Source organism: Labeo rohita, chromosome 19 (genome assembly GCF_022985175.1).
Source record: "Labeo rohita strain BAU-BD-2019 chromosome 19, IGBB_LRoh.1.0, whole genome shotgun sequence".
Classification (NCBI taxonomy): domain Eukaryota; kingdom Metazoa; phylum Chordata; class Actinopteri; order Cypriniformes; family Cyprinidae; genus Labeo; species Labeo rohita.
Window position 1 is genome coordinate 33,583,830 of NC_066887.1, and position 16,946 is coordinate 33,600,775.

Below are 16,946 nucleotides of genomic sequence, written 5' to 3' on the forward strand. Positions count from 1 at the left end.
CTCCAGATGCAAATGAGAATCGGAGTTTTAGAGAAATAATTACCAGAAGTACTGTATATCCTCAAAGCATGACGAAATCCCTGCAAAACTCCCAACAGAAATGCGAAGCAAAAGAAAAACGGATCCTTGCCTTTTCCACGTCCTTCAAAACGCACACGCGTTCCACAAAAACCAGGTTTATCATCCCATCATTATCCCGTCGAGTCTAACTTCTTTTTAAGAAACTCAAAGGATATTTGTGTCAGACTGCGTGCTTGTGAAGGCGGGTCTGTGCAACTCAACATCTGTTCTATTCACGTGACGTTAAGAAAAATATTAACAACATCTGGTTGAAATAAGTTTGATTCAGGTGCCTGAGCTCTCGCGTTCGCTCTCTCTCCCTCGCCAAGTCCCCAAACTCCTGGATCGAGGCGTCATATTAACGTGTTTCTGACGGGAAACCGATGCAAACGTTTGGAGAGATCAGTGACAGCACAAACGAACGCCAGATTCCGTCTTAACCCGACTCACACCCTGCTTGTGGGTCTCGTAAAACAAGACATCTTAAAATTCTATACTGCAAAAATTATTTGCAGGTTTCAAGCGGCTGTCTGAGATGATCGCTCTGGTTTTATGGTAGATTTTACTCTACAATAATATATCAAAACCTTCAGCTTCTTCAATTTTTTTTTTTCTGTAGATACATTTTTCCTCCTTTAAATGTATTTTTAATATGTAATTAATTAAGCCATTCTTGATTATTCCTTCATTTGGTGATTTACTGATTCTTTCTAAATCAGTATAAGAGTCTTGGTTGTAAAATAGCGGTTTTGACCCGCTGCACCTTTCCGTGACCTTCATGACCCCTCGTTTTATAGACATCTGGGAATTCCATACATGTTTGGAGCCCGTTACACCTTCAAATGATTCTTCACAACATCCTAAACGCTTTTCCAGACCTGTCATATGCGCTCCTTTTGGGTTAAAATACCCGCGCAAAATGTCACAAATGTCTTCATTACTGCAGGAATAATTATACTTTTACTATGTTATTTTTTCTGGTGTGTTACTGTAGAAAATAACAAGCAAACATAATTTCTGTGTAATCAATTTAGTCCAATTATTTGAATTTTTGCATTTATTTCCTTTAAATGTTTTAAACCATTACTGCTAAAAAAACGATCTTAATTTTAATGTTTGAAATGCTTATTGTTAAATATTTTAAAATGCTTTCCTTACTTTCAATAACTTTCCAATTGAAAAACAAAACTGTAATATTTAAATGAACTGAGCAGGCCTATGTGTTGTGTTTGATGTGAAAGTCTTTCCTTCTAGAACTAATCTTTTAAAAATAATTATAATAAAACGGCAAAGCAGACAAGAGTAAGCCTATTTTCATTTTAAAAATCTATTACTGCACATGTTTGTGTAAAAGCTTATTTTCGTTTGTTGCCATGTATTTTAAGTCCACAATGCATAAAACTGCAATAACAACATGCTAAAATACATTTCAAACCATGTTTTATTGCAGAAAATATACACATATTTACATCGTATTTAAAATAGAGAATGCATAGACACCAGATCTATTCTGCATCGTGACAATCATTAATAAATAAATAAACGTCTTTTCCAGGACCAGTCAAAGAAAGGGTTATGAGCCGAGTTTCTTCCATATTTCCTTCATTCGTTCTGTAATAAATATGACGCCACCGGTTGCTGTCAGAAACGCGGCGTCTCTTCCTGCAGTGAGCAGAAGCACATGTTTTCCACATTCACCGTCACAACAGCACAGATCTGATTGTAATTCCTGGTCCCGTGTCGTGGTTCACAACTGTAAGTGCTCGCAACGACGTCATGACGCTCCAGAACTTTCCCTTTTATAATCCTTATGTTCGCCATTGTTTCGTGTCGCTCCTACAAGTGAGTTCAGCTCCTCTGACTCAATGCTCAAGGCCGAAAATCTGGAAAAACAAACATGAGAGTGTTTAAAACTCGAGAATACGATGCAATATAGTATACATTTCTCCAATAATAATATGCATAGCATTTGCTAACTTAGCCTTAATAATGTTTTTGTTTACCAGAAAAAAAAAAATAACGTTTGGAAAAGCCACCAAACTTTGGTTGCATGAACACTGAAATTTTTTTTTCCAAATTCTAAACCAATTTTGGTGCAAAATAGCCTTTTTACAGCTTTCACAAAGAACCATAAACATATGCACAAAGATACATTTTAGGCATAAAGTTAGCAGTTACGTTTGGACACATCTGCTCAGTATGTATAATGATTATTTTCTACGTTGCAGAATAGTTGTAAAATCATTATAACTTTGAAACAGCACACATTATGAAGTATGCATAAAACATGTGACATAAATAAAACTCCTTTATATTCGAGCTTCTTCTGTCTATCTTTCAGCTCACTTTGGATATTTATCAAGCAACTTTATAAGGTGCATCCTAGGATGCTTTTAAATTTGGTTTTCCATCACTAACCACTCAAACTCCAAATAAATATACAGGGGAGAATTCAGGAATACCGGGACACTATTTGCCGTTAAGATGACAATTATCCTGAATGAACCCCAATGCTTTTAAAAACCTAATGCGTTTTTAAAATGATTCATTCAGGTTAAGTGCGTCCAAACTTTTGACTGGCAGACTACGAATATGATCCCAAACCCTTTGTTTTCAAATGGCTTGTGAAGTTTTGCATTGCATACCATGCTGCATCGAAAGCTCGCATCCGTGCATTAGTGGGATGTTGACATGGACCATGCGCCCTCCATTCTCCACACGGAAAACGCGTAACTGAGTCTCTCGTGTGCCACATAACTGCAGCTGGACATTTTGGAGTCCAGCTCGTCGCTCTGCAGGACCTGGCACAGGAAATCGATGTACCGGGCTGCGAGCTTGAGCGTCTGTATTTTGCTGAGCTTGTCCGAGGGTAACGTAGGGATGATTTTGCGCAGCGACGCGAACGCCTCGTTCAGAGACTGAGTCCTCTGACGTTCGCGCACGTTCGCCATGACGCGCTGAGTCTGCAGGTCCTCCAGAGACTGTGGGCTGCCGCTGCCGCTGCCGCTGCCGTTGCTGCACTTTTTGCTCCGCTTCCCGGGCGTCGGGCTGTCCGAATCCTCGCCGCTCTTCCTGTTCGGGCGTCTTTTCCTGCTGCAGCGCTTCTGCTGTCGCCTGTCGGGCTCCTCCTCGCTGTTCCCCAGACTGTCCACTGGAGACTCCGGGGAGCTGGACTCCTCGTGCATCGCCTCTTCCTCAAACATCACCTTTGATGTTTGGAAAAACGCAAATAATGTGTAATAGCTTCCCTCTGTCCGGCGGAACGGGGTCCCTTTCTCAGGGTGTCTCCTCTTGTGCGTCACGGAGGTGTTTCTCAAACTTGAAGGGAAGTTTGGAGACTCTTATAGTCTGGAACGCGCAAACTTTTTGGGGTGGCCTGCGATTGGATGAGAAGCGCGGTGACGTAAGAGGGGAGAGGCGGGAGAGGAGCGAGATCCAAAAGGTTTCCGTTATACAAGAAGCCGTTCTTTAACGCAAACATCTGAGCCAATCACCGCGCCGCGTTTCAAACTAAACACAACATACGCGCTGGTGACATGTTCAGTGTTACACCGATGTTGACGTTTTTCAAAATTCAAATATGAGATGGAATCTATTTTTGGATTTGAAAAAGTTTTGCAGAGGTGAGTTGCCAAACATATTAAAAATGATATCAAACATCCATCATGTCAAAACAGTGAACACACCAGTGCGATCCAACTAAAATACTGAAACAGTCAATAGTCAAACGTGCGATGACAAATTTATAGCAGGCTGATGATTAATTTTGATAAATGAGCTGATGAACTGATGATATATTTAGCTTTATAGTCTTCTGCAGATGTTTGAACTGCAGAATAGAATCGAACAAAATATACTTTGCATTGAATGCATTTCTTCACATCACATCAAAATCGTGAAGTGATAAAATAATATACCGAATCTTTGGCTGTTTTGCCAAACCCATTAGAGTGATTAATATGTAATCAGTAAAAAGGGCTTTTAAATTGGACTGATTTCAGTGTGGTTTCTGGAATGAGTGGAGAAACTTTGATTTGCGATCTGCCAGTGTTGGAGCAAAAATGCTCTTAAAACTTTAAAATTAAGGTTTTCTTTGCTCAATAGCGATGCTTTGCGTTTAAGGCATTAATCATGCCGTTAATGCATTAATATAATTTACTACCAATTTGCGCGCTGGCACTTGTGAAGAGCTGTCATTCTTCTCAGCCAGCGGGCTGAAGTCCACCTCAAGTCACTGTAAAAAGAAAAGAGCGAATCTGGGTTGGCTAAGCAGACCTCATTGTTTATTTGAACATGTTCTGAAATGCATGTCTGTGTTAGTGTTATTGCAGAGTCAGGTTTCCTTCTGCAGCGTTTTCATACGCAGCGGGTCGCCAAGCGCAGACGACGCGCAAACTGTGTGGCCGCTTCAGTCCAACACAAACACGCTCCCCGAACCGGCCTTCTGCTTTCACATACACCCAAAGCGCCCGCTTTATCTGCACAAACAGAACTTTCTGTAAATGTTCTATAACACAGCAGCATTATGCATTCAAATTTAAACCACTAAAACGCTTCTAATGTCACAAGACCGCGGAAAGACGCACGTTTAGGTAAAAAGCCAAAGTTTAAAAATCCGCAAGGGGGCGCACTGACGAAACTTATCCGTGCGTAAATGCGCATTTGTGACGTGACTTGGGGATTCACCCAAAACACACAAATGACAGATAAATATGTGCTTATATCGTAACCTATATATAAATGTTCGAAGTGATTTCTGTTTAAAAATGTAGGGGATATAATTCAAAAGCATCATGGTCATCCTGGTGCGGCGCACCTGTTCTTGGTTTACCTGTAATAGGTGTCCATTGAGATCTGTCCTGAAACAAATCCACATACCTACACTAAAAATAAATTTGTGTAGAAATAATTTTCACTCACAATTACAAAGAAACAGCGATTTACACAATAGTATTTAACGTGACTTTTGTAACTAGAAAAACTGAGATAGTATTTTATTGTAAAATATACTTTGTTTGATTTACGACTAAGAAAAATATTTATTTATTGTAATAGACACCTCAAAACCTCTCAAACAACATCTCAAAAAATCCAAAATAAATGCTATAATTTATATAAAAGTCCTGTTGGAAATTTACCATAATTGGGAACCAACGCTAAATGATCCTAATGTGATTTTCAAAATATAATTATAACGTAAACACCTTAAAATCCAAAATAAATGCAACAATTTAAGTAGAATTCCAGTCGGAAATGTATCATTATTTGGAACCAGTCCTAAAGCACCCTATTTAAAAAAATATAATTCTAACATATTATTACGATTGCCAATAGGTCAAAACACGACTTTTGGACATGAAAAATATGTTTTGGAGCAACTCTACAGAAGAGATTTTATTTATCGGCCAGTAGCAAAACATTATTCCAACACGAATTCTGATACGTATATTACACAATACCCAAAAGTATTTAAAGTCAAATAGTCTTGGAGTAAAGTACCTTTTAGCTGTAAAAACCTAATACTGGCATCAGTGGTTTTATAAAGAACCATGAAAGTCCATGGATCCTTTCAAATGCAAAAAAGGTTCTTTATAGTCGATAAAAGGTTCTTTTGATTTTTAAAATCGAGGGGCGAGAAGTGACATTTTGGATGAAATGGATATATATATATATATATATATATCAAATTATCAAATGAAAGTTCTTGATGAACTGGCAAAAGTAACTGTCATCCATGAGTGTACAATTTGTTATTACGAACGATCGAAATCAGAAAGTCAGATCAAACTATAGTATTTTTTTTGTTTTGGCCCTCCTGTAAAGTTGGAGAAATGTCACTTACGCCCTTCTGGTCGAATCGTTCTTCAGAAAGGTTTTTTGGGAAACCAAAAATGGTCCTTATATGGCATCACTGCAAAAAACACCCCTTTGGAACCTTTATTTTTAAGAGTGTAAGTCAGATACGCTTTTAAAATAACGTTCTTTATTGGCTTCGATGGTTCTACGAAAAACCTTTAACCGTTCCATTTCACAAAACGTTCTTTATTAGATTTTTTAGAATGTTCTTCACACTAAAAAAAAAAAAAACTGTTCTTTTAAGAACTGCGGCGAAATGGTTTTTGAAACTTTTATTTTACAGCCTTACATAAATGCTTTTCCAGTCCAAATTTTAATATGATTAACTCCGGCAATGATTACAGCATACAGAGCGCACGCCATTAAAGTAGGCCAAAAGTGGCAGAAAAATAATTATTATAATCAGTGTGTTTTCTTTTTTCCACAATAAAATTTAAATACCTTGATAAACGTTCGCATAAACAATGCGAGTGAAATACTGACTCTTAAGTTCAGTTGTTCTCGAGTATGTCCGTCATAAAGGCGATGTAGACTATGGCCAGGCGCAGAGTCTCTATCCGTGACAGTCTCTTCTCGTAGGCGAATGTGGGAACCTTCCTGCGCAGGCGGTCGAACGCCTCGTTGAGGCTGAACATCCGTTTGCGCTCGCGGATGTTCGCGGCCTGGCGCTGGACGCTGCTGATCACGCGTTTGCGTTTGGGTTTCCCGGTACTGGCACTCATCGGAGACGCCGTGCTCGATGACAGCGCGTAAAAGTCATTGGGTCGAGCTGTGGAGATGTCGAGCGCGTGGATGGATGTCAAGTCCTGGTACAGCCCATTGCAGTCGGTGCTGTGGGTTTCCTTTGGGCCCAGAACGGATGTGTTTGGCATCATCTCCATGAAGTCCACATCACTGACCAAATCAAACATTGCAGGACTCAGAAATGACTTTTGCATATCCATTCTTTTAGAGCCTATGCACTCACATGATCAGACTGCATGCATTTAAACCCACTGTTGCTTTTGAAAGAGGTGGCCAGGGTCGCGTGGATCTCCAAATTCAATTTCGAAATCCGGTCAGATCCGTGAAGTTAGATCCTATTGGCAGCAGTCCATGATCCCAGTCCTGCTGTTTTAATATGCCTCTCAATTCCACCCCGAGTGTGTCCTCTTTAATGCCTCCAGACCTCTTTTGGTAACTCAATGAAGGCACTTGAGGGACGTCTGCATGCCCTCTCCGTGCTGCGCTGGGCCATTTGATGGTCGAGGGCCGCGATGATCCTGAAAGGGGACGAGGTGCTTGACAAAGGGTCACTCGGTCTGTTTGCTTGGTTTCCTGGTGCACTGAGAGGCTAAATAATGAGACTTCTATTACTGTGAAAGGCCAAATATAACATTCCCCCAGAGCACACTACACTTCCACAGCTTTTCTTTTGCAAATTAGTGCAAATAGTTGCTGGTTGCCATGGAAAAGACAAAGTTTCCACTGGTCACTTACAGGAGAATCACAATCCAACAGTTATCTAAATCAAGAACATGACAGCTTACATGAACGTGCATGAAGATATTTTTATCTGTCTATCTGTTCTATCACTCATTTGTTCTGTCAGCCATTCGTGGTTCTGTCATCCTTCGATCTATCCATCCATTGTTCTACACTGACCAAAATGATAAACGCAACACTTTTGTTTTTGCCCCAATTTTTGATGAGCTGAACTCAAAGATCCAAGACATTTTCTATGTACACAAAAGGCCTATTTCTCTCAAATATTATTCAAAAATCTGTCTAAATCTGTGTTAGTGAGCACTTCTCCTTTCCCGAGATAATCCATCCACCTCACAGGTGTGGCATATCAAGATGCTGATTAGACAGCATGATTATTGGACAGGTGTGCCTTAGGCTGGCCACAATAAAAGGCCACTCTAAAAATGTGCAGTTTTATCACACAGCACAATGCCACAGATGTCGCAAGTTTTGAGGGAGTGTGGAATTGGCATGCTGACTGCAGGAATGTCCACCAGAGCTGTTGCCTGTGAATTGAATGTTCATTTCTCTACCATAATCCATCTCCAAAGTTGTTTCAGAGAATTTGGCAGTACATCCAACCGGCCTCACAACCGCAGATCACGTGTAACCACACCAGCCCAGGACCTCCACATCCAGCACCTTCACCTCCAAGATCGTCTGAGACCAGCCACCCGGACAGCTGCTGCGACAATCGGTTTGCATAACCAAAGAATTTCTGCACAAACTGTCAGAAACCATCTCAGGGAAGCTCATCTGCATGTTCGTCGTCCTCATTAGGGTCTCGACCTGACTGCAGTTTGTCGTTGTAACCGACTTGAGTGGGCAAATACTCACATTCGATGGTGTCTGGCACTATGAAGAAGTGTTCTCTTCACGGATGAATCCCGGTTTTCACTGTACAGGGCAGATGGCAGACAGCATGTATGGTGTTGTGTGGGTGAGCGGTTTGCTGATGTCAACGTTGTGGATCGAGTGGCCCATGGTGGCGAAGGGGTTATGGTATGGGCGGCATATGTTATGGACAACGAACACAGGTGCATTTTATTGATGGCATTTTCTGAGGCCCATTGTTGTGCCATTCATCCACGACCATCACCTCATGTTGCAGCATGATAATGCACGGTTCATGTTGCAAGGATCTGTACACAATTCCTGGAAGCTGAAAACATCCCAGTTCTCGTATGGCCAGCATACTCACCAGAGATGTCACCCATTGAGCATATTTGGGATGCTCTGGATCGGTGTATATGACAGCGTGTTCTCCAACATTCCACAGGCCACAATCAACAACCTGATCAACAACCTGAAGGAGATGTGTTGCACTGCGTGAGGCAAATGGTGATACTGACTGGTTTTCAGACCCCCCCGGAACCCCCCAATACAGTAAAACTGCACATTTTATAGTGGCTTTTGTGGCCACCTGTGCAATAATCATGCTGTCTAATCAGCATCTTGATATGCCACACCTGTGAGGTGGGTGGATTATCTTGGCAAAGGAGAAGTGCTCACTAACACAGATTTACACATTTGTGAACAATATTTGAGAGAAATAGGCCTTTTGTGTACATAGAAAAAGTCTTAGATCTTTGAGTTCAGCTCATTAAAAATGGGGGCAAAAACTAAAGTGTTGCATTTATAATTTTGGTCAGTGTATTTATCTATCATTCATCCATCTATCTTTCTATGCATCCATCCATCCATCCTTCCATCATTTTATCAACCCATCCATTATCAGTTGTTCTATCTATCTATCCATCCATCCATCCATCCATTAGTTTCTTCTATCATCCATTCATCCATCTATCGTTCTATCATCCATCCATCCATCCATCCATCCATCCATCGCTTTGTCAACCCATCCATTTATCCAGCCATCCATCTATCTATTGTACATTGTTCTATCATCCATTCATCCATCTATCATCCATCATAAATCTTTATATCCATTTATCCATCCATCATTCTATCATCCATCAATCCATTTATCCATCTATCAATTTATCCATCTATCTATATATCTATTGTTCATTTGTTCTTTCATCCATTCATCCTCATTTTATCCATTAATCCATCCATCATTCTATGATCCATCCATTCATTGTTCTATTATCCATCCATCTATCCTACATGCGTTCTATCAACTATCTGTCCATCCATCTATGGTTCTATCATTCATCTATCTATCTATCTCTCTATCTATCTCTCTATCTTTCGTTCTCCATGGTTCTATCATGCATCCATCCGTCCATCCATCCATCCTTCTTTCTATCCATTTATCCATCCATCTATCATCCTTCTATGGTTCCATCATTCTATCTATCTATCTATCTATCTAACAAAGTCATTCAGGTGTCCAGGACTCCAACCTCAGCTCACTTCCCGCAAACTACGAGTTTCTGATGAAGTAGCAACATTTCCACATGTCAGTGGATCAGTGGCGAAACGTTTAGACGGTGAGTGTGATGTGAAATGCTGAGGTAGAGGAGCAGAGAGATGCGTGTGGGAGGATGCTGGGTTTTCTTGCAGTTTGTCCCAGAACACAGTCAGCGGCTGCTGATTTATGTGGTCTCTCAGTTCGTAAGAAACACTCATGCTGATCTGCTAAATACAGACAGAAACAAAAACACTCCATCATCATTAAAGCCTAGATGATGCTGGCATGACTTCACCATGCCTGAGAAGATAAAAATCTATTTATGTCCAAATGTCCAAATGACTTGTGGTTCATTTGAAAAGAAAGAAAGAGGCTGTCAGTACTTTTAAAGAAAATACTTGCTTTTTTAAGCGGTGTTGTTCTGCCAAGTATCATATTCAGTACATGATATCCAAAGTGCGATATTCAGACACAAAATTGCAGCAGCTGCTTAGTTTATTTTTGCTCTGCTGATAAAAATAATTTAGTTGCAACACTGTATCATAATCAGAATTATTTTGGAATCCTTGGAATAACATTAGAACTAAAACTAACAGTACATTAGCTGTATTCAGAATTATGAATGAATTAAGAGCTTTTAATTTGATGTAACCACTTATTTAAAATGATGTGACATCATATAAAAACCAAAGTGGCAGCCAGCTTTGTTTTAAGGCAGTCAGGTAGCATTTCATTAAACTTTGGGCTAATTATTACATGTCACATGACATTAAAATATTTTATTTTTAATACAAAAAAGAAACTTAACTCAGGTACCTGTGACTCAAGGAGAGAAACCTTTCCTCAATCTCTCTCTCTCTCTGTTTTCCTGGCAGTAGGATAAACATGATGTGCACATTCCTGAGGTTGCTATGGAAACGCTGAGAAAGCACAGCTGGACCTGGAGAATATGAGGTAATCCTGAGCCCCGGGGGCTGCTGGGTAAATATTGATCTTGAATAAGAAATAAAACAAGAAGAAATACAGTAAAGAGACAATGAGTGCGTCCGTGCCGAGCGGTTCATGTTTCCGTGTGTGAACGGTAGGTGAACAAAGCACAGGAGACCATTTACAGCAAAGATTATTTCTTAAAACCTCTTGAGCTGTAAAGTGAACCCCCCTCCGCTCCACTGAAACAAACACCTGCATACACATCACCGTAAATCCATTTACAGTATTACTTCACCCCAAAATAAACACAAATAGAGTGCTCACAATGGAGACGAACATGCTACAAAAATGCTTAAAAAGCACTGTAAAAAGCTTAAAAACACCATAAAAGTATTCTTTTTTTTTCCAAAAGTATTCATAATTTTCAGTTTTATGTAAACATATATGCTATTATAGTATTTGTTTAGATTTTTAATTAGTTTTCGTTTTAAATTTTAGTTCATTTGCAGTATGTGCAACATACTGTTTTTTTGTAATATTTACTATTTCGATTAATTTCTACTTAACTTTAATATCTTTCTGATTCAGTTTAGTTTTAGTCATTTAAACTTATTTCAGTTAGTTGCCAACTAAGGCAACAATTTAAAATTTCATTTTCTTTCTTTCATTATTATCTATATTGTAATTTATTTCAGCTTGATTCTAATTATTTTTAATTATTCAATTTCAATGATTTTTAAAAATTTTAATTATTAACAAAAATTTGGAATCTATTTGGAATTACCTTTTCATATTTTTAGTTTTCCTTTTAATTTTATTTTATAATTTTGTTGTGTGTTTGTCGTGCTTATTAATTTTAGTGTATGCTTTAATTTCTTTCCATTTCATTTAAATTTTTATTTTAGTATTTTAACAGTTACAAAAAGAAACAATTTTGATTTTTTAAAACAAATTTTCTTCATTTAATATTTAACTCAAGTTTTATTTGTATTTTGGAATTTCTTTTTTTTATTTTTATAGATTACATGTTTTAAAGTTTCAGCAATTTATTGTGTGCTTTTGTCTTTTTTCTATTTCAAGTTTTCTTTATCTAATATTATATTTGATATAAATTATTTATTATTTATAATTATTTATATTTTCTACGTATTTCAGGTCAGTTTAGTCATAGTAAGTTTAGCATTTCAACTTATTTCAGGTATTGCCAAGGCAAGTCAAGTTTTCTTTATTGATCTATAATCTATATTTGATATAAATTATTTATTATTCATAATACTTTATATATCATTTTTTAATTTCAGCTTTATTTCAATTACCAAACATGTTTTTTTAATAATTTTAGTTAACAATATCAACAGCGGCAAACACAAAGGTCAATCAAAGTAACTTTGGCAATGAGTTTGGCAATGAAATAGTTACACCGAGGGAGCGTTTGCCACCTGACAAAAGTATGTTTTCTCAGAATGGAATCTCACAAGAGGTTTCAATCCATATCATGCATCACAAAATCACATGAAAACCCAACAGAGGCTATTTGAGCCCTGCAGGTAGTGTGCGGTCGGGGACCACAGTAAAACCCAAGACCTGCCAGATCCAGTTCTTCAGCCCGGGGGCTTTGGAATCGGAGCGGTCCGGCAGATAAGAACGGCCTCCATTTCCTCTCTCCCTCCTTCCCTGCGCTCCAGTCGGGGATCATTTCCTCTCACTTTGTTGTCGGAGATCTGCGGATAGACTACAAAAATCAGCTATTACTCGACTGAGCAGAATACTAAACAAACAAGGAATGTAATCGCGGCCGGGGAGAAAGATGGTGACATTGATGAATTTTCAGGGTGGTGTTAAATGAGCAGCTGAGAGATGAAGTTAACCACTAGATCAGACTACAGCCAGAAACAAAACTCCCACAAAGACAAACTAAACAATAAACCATCCTAGAGTAAAATATAATGAGATTTTTATAGTATAATTTTTAGTGGTTGCAGTTGAAAAGTGGCTTCCTTGATGTTAAGATGTTCTATTTGGTCTTTGCTACGCAACTTCTTAAAGAGTGAATTCTACAGTGTTGCCAGCGTTATTTGAAAATATCCTGCAACCTTAAAACAATAGTTTTATAGGCACCCAAAAATAAAAATGAGCTATTAATTTCCTCACCCACAGGCCATCTAATAACAGTAAAGAAGATTTTTAGCTGAAAATGTGTTTTTTGGTAATTCATAAAACGCAGGCCAGTGGCTACTGTCGCTTTGATATTCAAAAAATCGTATCAGGCAACACAAAATTAATGCCCCTGATGATATATTGAGTTCTTATGAAGCGAAATGATCAGTCTGTGCAAGAGACTGAACATTATTTACAGCATTATTAGCTGTAATCCAGAGGCTCAAGGAAAACAGTCTGGAGTGATGTGATGAATCAATCTTTTGGTGAACTACTTGAACCAGTTCACTGAAGAAACAGCTCGACTTGAACTGAAGACCGATGAGCTGCTAATATGCTCATATGTGAACCAAGCACTTAAATGAGCGTCTTACGTCAGACCTGTCCTAAATCAGCTGTAACAGTCCGACCTCCACTGTTTTGATGCCGGAGCAGGGATGTAAGTTAGACAAGAATTGAGTGATTGAGGTGTTGTGTTGCTGGATGTAATAATGAACATAGTGATCATCATTTACTCTCGACATTTGAGCCGCTGAAGATGCAGTGGATTACGTTTGTTTGTGAAGGGAATGTGCCTCCCGATCTACATAAATACTATGTTCACACAAATCATCACTTACAGCAGAAGTGAGTTTTTTTTTTTTAATCAATCTTTGCAATCGCCTTTCCTAATAACTTGCTAGTTAAGAAAAGTTTTGCGGCTAAACACGGTTAAATGCGGCTGAAATAAACAGGCTCGTCACTCCACAGAGAGAAGAGAGGGGCGGGGCAAGCAGAGCTCATTAACATTTAAAGCAACCTCGACCAGAACAGGATGATTTTTGTAGAGCTGATTTTGGCAAGGTAAAAAATGAGTTTTTTTATACTACCATTGAGAAATTTTAAACAAAGTATATTATAGACTTTTCATTAAGACCCTAAAGTATCAAATCAACTTGTGGAAAAATGGGCAGTTGTTTGAATCAATTCATTGAAATGTACTGTCCAAAAGAATCAGTTTGCAGAAAATAATCATATTTCCCAGTTTCCCTGAGGCTCTGTGTTCCAGGTAATAATTTTGTAAAAAATGTTCAGTTTCTTTTACATACTAATCATTTCTCTTCATAAGACCTCAATATATCTTCAGGAGCCACAAGTATTAATTTTGTGTTGCCTGATATGCTTTTTTGACTCTCAAAGTAAGGGTAGCCATTGACTTGCATTTTAAGAATCACTACACTACACTTACATTTTTAACCCACATGCTGGGTTCAGCCCGTTGGGTCGTTTTATTGGGTTATTTTTAATATTTTTTACCCAGGCGCTGGGTAGTTTTTCTGTAGCTAAGTTGCTGGGTCATTTTTAACGCTGGGTTATTTTATTTTTATTCTACCCAACCGCTGGGTTAAGCCTGTCTAAGTTACAGTCAGAGCGCAGGCTTTTAAAGTCCTCTACAGGAGAGAGCAGTTCTCAGCGCTGCCGATTTGGTGCACTTCTTCAGCGAAATAAAGATTTGTATACATTTTATTTCATAAATAAAGTCTTTACTGTGCTGTAAATTGTATTATTTTATGCAACGCAACATAAGGACAAGATGTCAGTCAGCTGCGTCAGCAGCGGTTGTTTCGCAGAATGGAAACGCTTTTTGCCTTGCATAAAATAAATGGATTTTATTCGTTATTGTACTGACTTTAATCTTAAAATATGTTCTCTAATGTCAATACTGTTTGTTTATGGGCATCTTTCAGTTAAGAGTGAAACGCAAGGCCGCGGTCTGAAGTTCGTAGTTAACCCGACGAACAGCGGCCTTTCACCGGCTCAGATTTCAGCAACACACCGGTATGACAATTAGCGCTATTTCTGTAAAAAACGATTACAGAGAACGGTTGAATACACTAAAAATGCTACTACATTTTTAATGTCTAAAATGCTTGTTAAACAAGTTTAAATGTATATTGTAAACTATGCTGTATTCACCCAAACAAATTCAATTTGTCTTTTATTTTGTCCATGTGTTCTTGCTTAATAATAAATGTTAATCTTTTGATTATTTCTGTTGCCTCTAGTAATTCTGTGTGTGTTTTTATAAGTTCCAGTCCATTTTAAACCAGCAATATAATCATTTTTAAACAATAGTTGATTTAAATAAAATAACCCAGCATGCTTGGTTAAAAACCCAACCAGCTGGGTCAAAATAACCCAGCATGTGTTTTGTCCAATATTTACCCAGCACTGGGTTGTTTTTAAAAAAAATCTTCTATACTGTTCTACTGAAGAAACAAACTCACTTACATCTTGGACGGCCTGAAGGTAAGTAAGTTAACAGCAAATGTTCATGTTTGGGTGAACTATCCCTTTAAGTGAATGCGGGAGATTTTTTTCACCTGTTTTGAAGGAGAAGTTCACTTCCAGAACAAAAATGTACAGATGATGTACTCACCTCGATGTCATCCAAGATGTTCATGCCTTTCTTTCTTCAGTCATAAAGAAATTGTTTTTTGAGGAAAACATTTCAGGAATTATCTCCATATAGTGGACTTCAGTAGTGCCTGTGAGTTTGAATGTCCAAAATGCAGTTTAAATGCAGCTTCAAAAGGCTCTAAACAATCCCAGCTGAGGAATAAGCAATATCTAGTGAAACGATCAGTCATTTTCTAAATTAAAAAAAAAAACTGTATATACTTTTTAACCCCAAATGCTCGTCTTGTCTAGCTCTGCCATGCGCACACATACTCTGTGCAATTATGGACAATACAGTTAAGGTACACAGAAAAACTCCCATCTCATTTTCTTCTCCAACTTCAAAATCACCCTACATCGTTGCAGAAGTAAAACAGCGATGTAGGACAATTTTAAAGTTGGAGGACAAAAAGAGATGGGAGTTTTTCGACATACCCTAACTGTATTGACCCGGATTACACAGAGTATGCATTTGAAGTTAAAAGTATATGCATGTTTTTTTTTTTTTTCTTTTTTGTTTTTTTTTTTTAGAAAATTACCAATCGTTTTGCTAGATAAGACCCTTATTCCTCAGCTGGGGTTGTTTATAGCCCTTTGAAGCTGCATTGAAACTGCATTTTGGACATTCAAACTCACGGGCACCATTAAAGTCCACTATATGGAGAACATTCCTGAAATGTTTTCCTCAAAAAAAAAAATGTCTTTACGACTGCAGAAAGAAAGGCATTAACATTTTGGATGACAACAGAGTAAGTACATTATCTGTAAACTTTTGTTTTGGAAGTGAACTTCTTTAAGTCCAATCACTTCTTCTAAACTAGATGTGAAAGTTTAAAACCTACCATTACGAGTTTGTTTATAATCTTAGATTTATCACACAAAATCGCAGTAAACTAGCAGCTACCAGGTGAGATCAGTAATCCATTTTGTCAGATCTAGATGTTGTCACGTTTGGTGTAAAGCATCTAAACTGGTGTGTTTCTCCTGGGCTTTGTTCATAATGCACTTGGGCCGCAATACGACGATACATCTGAAATTAAATCTCTCTCCATCCCTCCCATGTCCCTCTGTCCTCCCTGCCTCCCTCTGTCTGCGTCCAGCTCGCTCTCCAAGCCTCTTCAACTTCTGTGCATGCAACTGAAAGCCAACTTTCTTAAAGGGACAGTACACCTAAAATATACACCTCTGTTGCTCCAAACACAATTGGGTTTCTTTGATCTGTGGAAAAGGAAGTTGAGAAGAATGCTTTTCAATGCAATTAAAATCAAGGATGTTTTTAAGCTCTACAACTAGCACACTATATTTTAAGATTTCTAAAGCCCACTTTTATCCAGCAATACTGTTAACAAGGAAGTTAAAGCACTTCTCAGATTATCAAATCACCCATCTAGAACTTTTAACACAGTATCAAGTGTTATTGGTGAGATTAATCTTAACGTTTATCTTTATAGCTTCAAAAAGGATACAGATAAATGACCTGCTCTGAGATCTGGAGTTTTAAAAACGCCAAAGAAACATGAAACTGGATGTTTTAACAGACTTGAGAGAGGTCTAGTGTGCTTCAGGACGGCTAATGATCCTCATAGGGGTGTGAGCCAAATAAAACAGTAATATAGCGACT

At 38.3% G+C, this 16,946-nt stretch overlaps 2 protein-coding genes across 2 annotated transcripts; both read right to left on the reverse strand.

The window, feature by feature from the left end:
- Positions 1-1,483: 1,483 nt before the first annotated feature.
- twist1a (twist family bHLH transcription factor 1a) lies at positions 1,484-3,358 on the reverse strand. Its single transcript, XM_051137020.1, has 2 exons — positions 2,706-3,358; positions 1,484-1,943 (listed from the first exon to the last, which is right to left on the reverse strand). The coding sequence occupies exon 1, from the start codon at positions 3,261-3,263 to the stop codon at positions 2,736-2,738; it is 528 nt and encodes a 175-aa protein (XP_050992977.1). The 5' UTR covers positions 3,264-3,358; the 3' UTR covers positions 1,484-1,943; positions 2,706-2,735.
- A 3,049-nt stretch (positions 3,359-6,407) lies between these two features.
- On the reverse strand, positions 6,408-6,931 carry LOC127181305 (pancreas transcription factor 1 subunit alpha). Its single transcript, XM_051135978.1, has one exon. It carries the CDS (start codon positions 6,858-6,860, stop codon positions 6,408-6,410), a length of 453 nt encoding a protein of 150 aa, XP_050991935.1. The 5' UTR covers positions 6,861-6,931.
- Positions 6,932-16,946: the final 10,015 nt, after the last annotated feature.

What these genes read in the sequence shown, in the direction of transcription:
- LOC127181305 (XM_051135978.1), bottom strand. Translation starts at nt 6,860, where the DNA reads ATGGATATGCAAAAGTCATTTCTGAGTCCTGCAATGTTTGATTTGGTC.
- twist1a (XM_051137020.1), bottom strand. Translation starts at nt 3,263, where the DNA reads ATGTTTGAGGAAGAGGCGATGCACGAGGAGTCCAGCTCCCCGGAGTCT.